Genomic DNA, 8546 nt, shown 5'->3' with positions numbered 1-8546 from the left:
CCTGGATTCTGGGCTCACAAGAAGTCAGACTGTAAGTTGTAGAGCCTGGTTTCCTGGGTTCAGATCCCCCGTGCCACTTTCTGGCTGTAAGGTCTTGGGCCAGTGACCTCCTTCACCTCTAGCCTCAGTTTCCTCATCTTTGAACCTGGGGTTAGCTTGGCACCTGCCCCACAGGGTGGCTGTCAGGACACTGGGGTGATGCAGGCAAGGCCAGAGGTCAGCGTCTGGCTAGAGGTGGCCCTACAATGTCACCGCCTCAGCCTGCCCCTCCCAGAAGCCTCCTCTGACCACCTGTTCTGTCTCACTTACCCCATTTCCTAATGTGAATGCTGTAAACACCTGGCCAGGTGTCTGTCTGCCTGCTCCACCACCCTGAATGCTTACTGACTGAATAAAATGCTGGTCATATGCGCCACCAGGCCACCTCCCAAACGCTGGAAACTCTCCTTCTTCTGGCGACGAGGCAGACGCAGAACCCAAGACATCACAGACACAGGCAGCAAGGGATGTGCGCTGGCTGCTTTATTTAAGGGCTTGTGATTGACAGCTGTCCCCACCCCAGCCCTTGCTTCCTCTACAAAAGCAACTGAACACGAAACTGGGCTTCCTTGTTAGCATGGGGAGGGGGGCGGCTCCCTGTCAGGGCCCAGCCCAGGGACCTGGGGAACGGTGGCTTTGAATCCCAGGCCACGGGCACTAGAAGGTGGAGAAGGAGGGCGGGAAGTCCAGTTGAGATGGGCACGGTGCTGGTGAGGAGGCTGGAGAGGTCCAGTTCCAGCCTCTACTGGGCTTCCCTTGTCCAGGATATCAGGAAACAGCCCCCTACTTCCGCCGGGGGGAGCCAGAGCCCCAAAGATGGGGGGCCAGGGGCTGAAGAAGGGAACACAGCAAAGGCTTTTGGAGCCAAGCGAGGTCAGTTCAGGCCCCTCAGGCCCACGAACCCGCCACCACCGCGTATCTATGAGCACACGCTCACGGCCACCCCGGTGACACGTGCAGCCTCACACACACCCACATCCACTCCACACTCGCACACACACCCACTCACACCCACGCCCACTCTACACACGCACACAGAGGGCTGTGACAGCCCAGGACCCACACCCTGGACCCCTGGAATGTCTCTGGACCAGAACCCAACAGCTGGGTCCACAGTAGGTGGGGCTGCTCAGGGGGTGGGTCCTCTGTGTTGCTACTGATTGGCTGCCTCGCAGGCATCTATCCAATCACTGTACACATCCACGGGTTCTGACAGATCTGAGCCGCTTAGGTCAAGGGTGATCATTGGCATTGGAACCCTGCCCTGCACCTTCTCACCCCACACAAATCAGTAGGTGGCACCTGTTCCTCTGGACGGCCTTGGCCCTGCACCAGGGCACACAGTGGGTCAGAGGAGCAGGGTCCGGACTCCAGCCCCCTCCCCATCCTCTGGAAAAAGCCCAGGTTTCTAAGGATACACGTTATGGGCGTCTGGAATTCCTCTAGGCACACAGTACAAGAGATGACTCCGGTGTTGCGGGCTCGGTCCCTGAAACAGACCAAGAGAAGGGACTGGTGAGCAATGTGCCCGGGGCCGGTGGGTGATGACGCCTTCACCAAGGGAGGCAAGGGGCAGGACAGAGAACAGCGGGGAGGAGGTGGTGGGGAGGATGGATCCCTCGCCCTGTTCCCCACGCACATTTTCACATCACAGGATTTCTCGTGGTTGCAGAAGGGGCAGGTGAACTGGGTCTCGAGGGTGCCGGTCATCTTCTTCTTGGGAGGCGGCTTTCGTTTTGACTTTCTGCGCCCCATGTCTGCAGGTGGATGAGCCTGTGGGGAGTGGCAGATGTCAGTGGTTTGAGGAAACCACACAGCCCCCCAGCTCAATGCTCTAGAAAGCAGGCCGGAAAGAGGGTCTGGGACTTGCACTATGGTCCCGGGGCCTCTGCCCTTGAGCGACGAGGCCCTCAGTCCTGATACAGGAGGAAAATCCCGTCCCACTCCGGATGGAAGGGGTGAGAGGAGGCTCTAACCCCGTCTCTCTCACTTACTGCATGACCTGGGCAGGTTACTTAAGCTCTCTGTGCCACAGTTTCCTCATCTATAAAACAGACAAGGCCAGGCATGGTGGCTCACACCTGTAATTCCAGACAGCACTTTGGGAAGCTAAGATGAGAGGACCACTTGGCGCCAGGAGCTGGATACCAGCCTGGGCAACAGAGGGAGGCCTCATCTCTAAAAAAAAAAAATTAAAAATTAGCCAGGCATGGTGGTCCAAGCCTGTAGTCCCAGCTACTTGGGAGGCTGAGATGGGAGGATCGCTTGAGCTCAGGAGTTCCAGGTTTCAGTGAGTTATGATTCAGGCACTGCACTCCAGCCTAGGCAACAGGATGAAACCCTGCATCAAAAAAAAAAAAAAAAAAAAAGGAAAAAAGATCGGGTGTGGTGACTCAAGCTTGTAATCCCAGCACTTTGGGAGGCTGAGGTGGGTGGATCACGAGGTTAGGAGTTTGAGACTAGCCTGATCACGATGGTGAAACCCCATCTCTACTAAAAATACAAAAATTAGCGGGGCATAGTGGCGGGCACCTATAACCCCAGCTACTCAGGAGGCTGAGGCAGGAGAATCACTTGAACCCGAGAGGCAGAGACTGCAGTGAGCCGAGATCACACCACTGCACTCCAGCCTGGGTGACAGCACGAGACTCCGTTCCAGAAAAAAAAAAAGATTGAAATAAGGTTGCTATCGCGTGAGACTCCGTCTCAAAAAAAAAAAAAAAAAAAGATTGAAATAAGGTTGCTATCGCAGAGGAGACTTGTGGGCTGACACCAGGAATGGTAAGTTAAGTACTTAGCATAGAGCTGGCCCATCATCGCTGGCGCCAATACAAGGAAGCCACTGTTCCTGGGGAGGGTGGCCCAAGAGACTCCAAGACAAGCCAGCTGTTCAGGGCCGGGTGGAGCCTAAGAGCCTATGAGCTGGTGATTTTATACTGGCTGCTCCTCTTGTCAAGGGACATGTAAGTACCATCCACGAAGAGTGACACTCAGGGCATCTGATGGCCTCCATCCAGATGACAGACTGCAGGGCAGAGAAGTAGGAACAAGCACCTCCAAGTAGAGGAACACTGTGTGAAGGCTCAGGGGCAGCTGTCTGTCCCCTGGCAGGTGGAGGAGAGAGGAGGGACAGGTGGGAGGGTTCTGGGTATTTGGATGGATCCTGGGAGCTACAAGGAGTGAAAGGGTAAAGTCACCCTGGGCTTTTGAGGGACTGCGGTGTGAGTCACAATCTGGATGAAGACAAAGGCACAGCCAGGACAGGGTTGTTCGGGTAGAGATGGCAGAGGGCAAGAGAGACAGAGGAGACATGGCAGCGGAGCGAGTGAGTATGATGAGAGGAGGAAAGTCCAGGATGACGCCCAGGTTTGTGGTGGGGACACAGTGGCTAGGGGGAGAAGGTGGCATCATTCTCTGATGTGTAACACAGAGGAAGGACAGGGTTTTGGAGAAAACGATGGGGTTGGGTGGCAGAGGGATATCTAGGAACAGATGTCCACGAGGCAGGTGGGTGGGGAAAACAGCAGCAGTTACCACTGAGCCCAACTCCCCTGCTAGGCACGGTGGTCAGGGCACTGTGCTTGCCATCCCTGAGCCTCCTATGGCGCCTCCTCCAACACACACAGACACACACACACACACACAGACACACAGACACACGACTGCTGGTTCTAGCATCGCTCCTCTGTGGCAGGGGAGGTCAGCAGTCTGCCACGATCTTCCAGAATAAACAATGGAGTTTCATTCATTATTTGCTGATCACTTCCTATGTAACACCCCTAATTCTTTTTGTTTGTTTGTTTTTGAGACGGAGCCTCACTCTGTCTCCCAGGCTAGAGTACAGTGGTACGATCTCAACTCACTGCAACCTCCGCCTCCTGGGTTCAGACGATTCTCCTGCCTCAGCCTCCCAAGTAGCTGGGACTACAGGTGTGTGCACTACCACGTGTGGCTAATTTTTTGTATTTTTAGTAGAGACGGGGTTTCACCGTGTTAGCCAGGATGGTCTCGATCTCCTGACCTCGTGATCCGCCCACCTTAGCCTCCCAAAGTGCTGGAATTACAGGCGTGAGCCACCGCACCTGGCCAACACCCCCAGCTCTTAACTGTGATGCTTCCAATTCACTGAGTAAACAGAAGCAATCCAAAGACAGCTCCTAGGACCAACTCATTCAGCCATCCACCCACCCTCTTTATTTATTTATTTATTTATTTATTTATTTATTTATTTATTTATTTATTTTTTTTTTGAGGCGGAGTCTTGCTCTGTCGCCCAGGCTGGAGTGCAGTGGCCGGATCTCAGCTCACTGCAAGCTCCGCCTCCCGGGTTTACGCCATTCTCCTGCCTCAGCCTCCCGAGTAGCTGGGACTACAGGCGCCCGCCACCTCGCCCGGCTAGTTTTTGTATTTTTAGTAGAGACGGGGTTTCACTGTATTAGCCAGGAGGGTCTCGATCTCCTGACCTCATGATCCGCCCGTCTCGGCCTCCCAAAGTGCTGGGATTACAGGCTTGAGCCACCGCGCCCGGCCTATTTATTGAAGAGATGAGGTCTCGCTCTGTTGCCCAGGCTGGAGTGCAGTGGCATGATCACAGCTTGCTGAAGCCTCAATCCTCTGGCCTCAGCCTACCCAGTAGCTGGGACAACAGGCGTGCACCAGCACTCCCAGCTTCAGCATATGCCTCCTTTACTATAGAAGTGCGTTCCTGCAAAAACAATTTGTTCGTTCTGCCCTGGCTCCCATCCCCTTTTCTTTGAGCAACATCAAATTTTCCAGCTCCGCTGGATCTCTCTCACACAGTTGTTATTACCTCTCTCCTCATTTAACAAGGGGGAAAAAGAGAAAGTCTCTTCATCCTCTTCCAGCTATGATGCATTTCTTTGCAGGCTGTTTTAGTGTACAGCCATCTGCATTCCTGTCCATCTCTCTACACCCCTTGCCTCCAAACTTAGGTCACTGGTGGCTCCATACTGCAAATCCTAATGACAGTCTTCCGATTTGAGGGATCCTTTCTCCCCTGAAAGCACATGTGGCTCTCAGGACCCCATGTGCTCCCTGTCCTCTGCCTCACTGGTGGCTCCTGCTAGTCTTCTATGCTCCTGCCTCTCTGCCAACTTGCTCTCATGAAGAGAGCACATGAGTTTGGGCCAGGCGTGGTGGCTCACGTCTGTAATCCCAGCATTTTGGGAGGCCGAGGTGGGCAGATCACTTGAGGTTAGGAGTTGGAGACCAGCCTGGCCAACATGGTGAAACCCCATTTCTACTAAAAATACAAAAATTAGCTGGGCATGGTGGCACACGCCTGTAATTCCAGCTACTAGAGAGTCTGAGGTAGGAGAATCGCTTGAACCTGGGGGGTGGAGGTTTCAGTGAGCTGAGATCGTGCCACTGCACTCCAGCCTGGACAACAGAGCAAGACTCCATCTAAAAAAAAAAGGCTGGGTGCACTGGCTCACGCCCACAATCCCAGCACTTTGGGAGGTCAAGGTGGGCAGATCACGAGGTCAGGAGTTCGAGATCAGCCTGACCAACATGGAGAAACCCCATCTCTCCTAAAAATACAAAATTAGTCAGGCGTAGTGGTGCATACCTGTAATCCCAGCTACCTGGGAGGCTGAGGCAGGAGAACCACTTGAACCCAGGAGGCAGAGGTTGCAGTGAGCTGAGGCACTCCAGCCTGGGCAATAGAGCAAAGAGCCCATGATTTTAATTATTGGATCCTCTCCTTTCTGGCTATACTCACCTACATGAAGATTTCACCCAGTCTTAGGTGCCTGCTGTACACTGAGGACACCTGCTTCTCCAGCCTTGAGTCTGTCCTCTGAATTGCAGACTCGGATCTATCTGCCTCAGCCACTCCTCCACCTGATGTCTAACTTCCACCTAATACTAAACATAACATGTCAAAAACCAAGTCCCTGACACTCCAACCTGCTCTTCCACAGTCTTCCTCATCTCAGCTAACAGCAATTCCATCTTTCCGGATAATCAAATCAAAAACGGATTTGGCCCGGCGGTGGCTCACGCCTGTAATCCCAACATTTTGGGAGGCCGAGACAGGCGGATCACGAGGTCAGGATCCTGGCTAACACGGTGAAACCCTGTCTCTACTAAAAATACAAAAAATTAGCCAGGCGTGGTGGCGGGCGCCTGTAGTCCCAGCTACAAGGGAGGCTGAGACAGGAGAATGGTGTGAACCTGGGACGCGGAGCTTGCAGTGAGCGGAGATCGCACCACTGCACTCCAGCCTGGGCGACAGAGTGAGACTCTCCTCTCAAAAAAGAAACAAACGAAAAAAAAAAACAAACCTTGGATTCATCCTCAATGCCTTTTTCTCTCACACATCCCTTAGGCGATCCTCCCCCTGCCCCTCTACCTCTGAAATACAAATTAGCCACGGCACCATGCCCAGTTAATTTTTGTATTTTTTGTAGAGACGGGCACCCACCACGTTGCCCAGGCTGGTCTGGAATTCCTGGGCTCAAGCGATACTCCCGCCTCGGCCTCCCAAAGTGCTGGCATTACATGCATGAGCCATCGTGCTCAGCAATAACCACTATTGAATACATCAATCAATCAGTTTGCTTGTAACTCTATCACTTTGGGAGGTCACGCCTGTAATCTCATCACTTTGGGAGGCCCAGGTGGGAAGATCGCTTGAAGCCAGGAGTTCCAGACCAGCCTGGGCAACATAGTGAGACCTCTCATCTCTACAAAATTACAAAAATTAGCCCCGAGTCTGTAGTCCTAGCTACTCAGGAAGCTAAAGGGGGAAGCTTGCGCCCAGGAGGTCGAGGCTGCAATGAGCTATGATCGCGCCACTGTACTCCAGCTGGGGAGAGAAAGCAAGACTCTGTCTCAAAAAAAAAAAAAAAAAAGTCGAAACAAAATCTACGGATGAGCCCCAGGAGCTCATTTTGCCCAGGGACTACAGTCCCCCCATGCCATGAATGGGGTCTGGCGTGCACAAGGACTGCAGAGGCCTCGGCCTGTCCGTGACAACGTTAAGTCCAAGCGCGCCAAAAGGGGATGGCAGAGGAGTCATCCCCCGAATCTGCTGGGACCCAAGAGGTGGAGGGTTGGCTGTTCCTCCAGACTCACTAAGGCTTCGGCATCGCCTCCCGACGGCCGCCGGGAGGAGCCAGGCGTCCCGGTTGTCGCGCTGGGAAGGATGGGGTCCGGGGAAGTCAGTCTCCCCGACCTGCCTTCCCCCAAGTTCGAGGTCCCAGGAGCCTCCTCTAGGACCCCGTAAACGCACGGAGTAGAGGAACTCCCAGTCCTGCCCGGCCCCAACGCCCACTCGCACGAGCCGCACCGGCACTCACCTCTAGCTGCGAAAGCTCCCTTCACCCGGGAGACCGTGACTTCCGACTTCTGCCGGAAGCGGAAACCCCTCTCCTCCTTTCAGGTCCTCGCCACCACTAGCCGGGACAGCCCCGCAGACAGGCCTTGCCTCCTTCGCCGGGGCTCTGAGCGCACGCGTACTCAAATAGGAGCGCTTCTGCGCAAGCGTCAGTGCGTATTTGCCTATGGCTGCGCGCGTTGCAAGTACTTCTGGTCAGCTCCCAAGAACGGCAAGTGAGGAATATGAAATACCCTTATGGCTAAATCAGGGTGAAGGGGAAGCTTGTAAGCATGGGAGACGCTCTACTCAAACTAAAAAGTTCAGGTTCTGATCCAGCAGATGAAGAGGGAGGTCTGGAGGCTGCGGTGCTAACTCGCTCCCAGGTGACTTCCATGCTGTTGATCCGCAGACCATATTTTGAGTGCCCAGATTGTAATAGATGAAGTTGAGTGGACAGGCTGGGCCCGGATTCCATATAGCCTCGTGGGCCGTGTTAAGGACTTTTATTTTTTATTTTTATTTTATTTTATTTTATTTTTTTGAAACGGAGTCTCACTCTGTCGCCCATACTGGAGTGCAGTGGCCCGATTTTGGCTCACTGAGGCTCCGCCTCCCAGGTTGAAGTGGTTCTCCTACCTCAGCCTCCCGAGTAGCTGGGATTATAGGCGCCGGTCACCGCGCCACGCTTATTTGTGTAGTTTTTTTTTTTTGTGCTTTTTTTTTTTTTTTGGTTGAGATGGGGGTCTCACCCTCTTGGCCAGGCTGGTCTTGGACTCCTGACCTCGTGATCCACCCGCCTCGGCCTTCCAAAGTGCTGGGATTACAGGCGTGAGCCACCGCGCCCGGCCAAGGACTTTTATTGGTTTTTGTTTTTGTTGTTGTTTTTTTCTGAGACAAGGTCTTGCTCTGTCGCCCAGGCTGGAGTGCAGTTGCGCGTTCTCGGCTCACTGCAACCTTAGCCTCCCGGGTTCAAGCGATCGTCCTGCCTCAACCTCTTGAGTAGCTGTGATTACAGGTGTGCACCACCATGCCTGGTTAATTTTTGTATTTTTAGTAGAGACGTGGTTTCACCATGTTGGTCAGGTTGGTCTCGAACTCCTGACCTCAACTGATCCACCCACCTCGGCCTTCCAAATTGTTGGGATTACAGGTGCGAGCCACT

The 8546-nt window shown here is 53.8% G+C and overlaps 1 protein-coding gene across 4 annotated transcripts; it reads right to left on the bottom strand.

The window, feature by feature from the left end:
• Positions 1–504: 504 nt before the first annotated feature.
• ELOF1 (elongation factor 1 homolog) lies at positions 505–7521 on the bottom strand. Of its 4 annotated transcripts, none has more exons than XM_033196075.1 (4): positions 7365–7521; positions 1679–1812; positions 1458–1528; positions 505–1257 (listed from the first exon to the last, which is right to left on the bottom strand). In XM_033196075.1, the coding sequence occupies exons 2-4, from the start codon at positions 1792–1794 to the stop codon at positions 1193–1195; spliced, it is 252 nt and encodes an 83-aa protein (XP_033051966.1). In that variant the 5' UTR covers positions 1795–1812; positions 7365–7521; the 3' UTR covers positions 505–1192. The 4 variants fall into 4 exon arrangements, with proteins under 4 accessions (XP_033051966.1, XP_033051967.1, XP_033051965.1 ...); XM_033196076.1 differs by lacking the exon at positions 7365–7521 and adding an exon at positions 7141–7358; XM_033196074.1 differs by lacking the exon at positions 7365–7521 and adding an exon at positions 3011–3132.
• Between the last annotated feature and the right edge of the window lie 1025 nt (positions 7522–8546).

Source organism: Trachypithecus francoisi, unplaced genomic scaffold (genome assembly GCF_009764315.1).
Source record: "Trachypithecus francoisi isolate TF-2019V2 unplaced genomic scaffold, Tfra_2.0 Lachesis_group5, whole genome shotgun sequence".
NCBI classification, from domain to species: Eukaryota; Metazoa; Chordata; class Mammalia; order Primates; family Cercopithecidae; genus Trachypithecus; species Trachypithecus francoisi.
The sequence above is the reverse complement of the archived record's forward strand: the minus strand, read 5'-3'. Positions and strand labels throughout refer to the sequence as shown.

Coding starts and splice junctions, on each gene's coding strand:
- ELOF1 (XM_033196074.1), bottom strand. CDS start 3,052: ATGGAGGCCATCAGATGCCCTGAGTGTCACTCTTCGTGGATG. Junction 1,813..3,010: donor AGTGTCACTCTTCGTGGATG/GTACTTACATGT, acceptor CACTCCCCACAG/GCTCATCCACCTGCAGACAT. Junction 1,529..1,678: donor AAATCCTGTGATGTGAAAAT/GTGCGTGGGGAA, acceptor GGTCTGTTTCAG/GGACCGAGCCCGCAACACCG.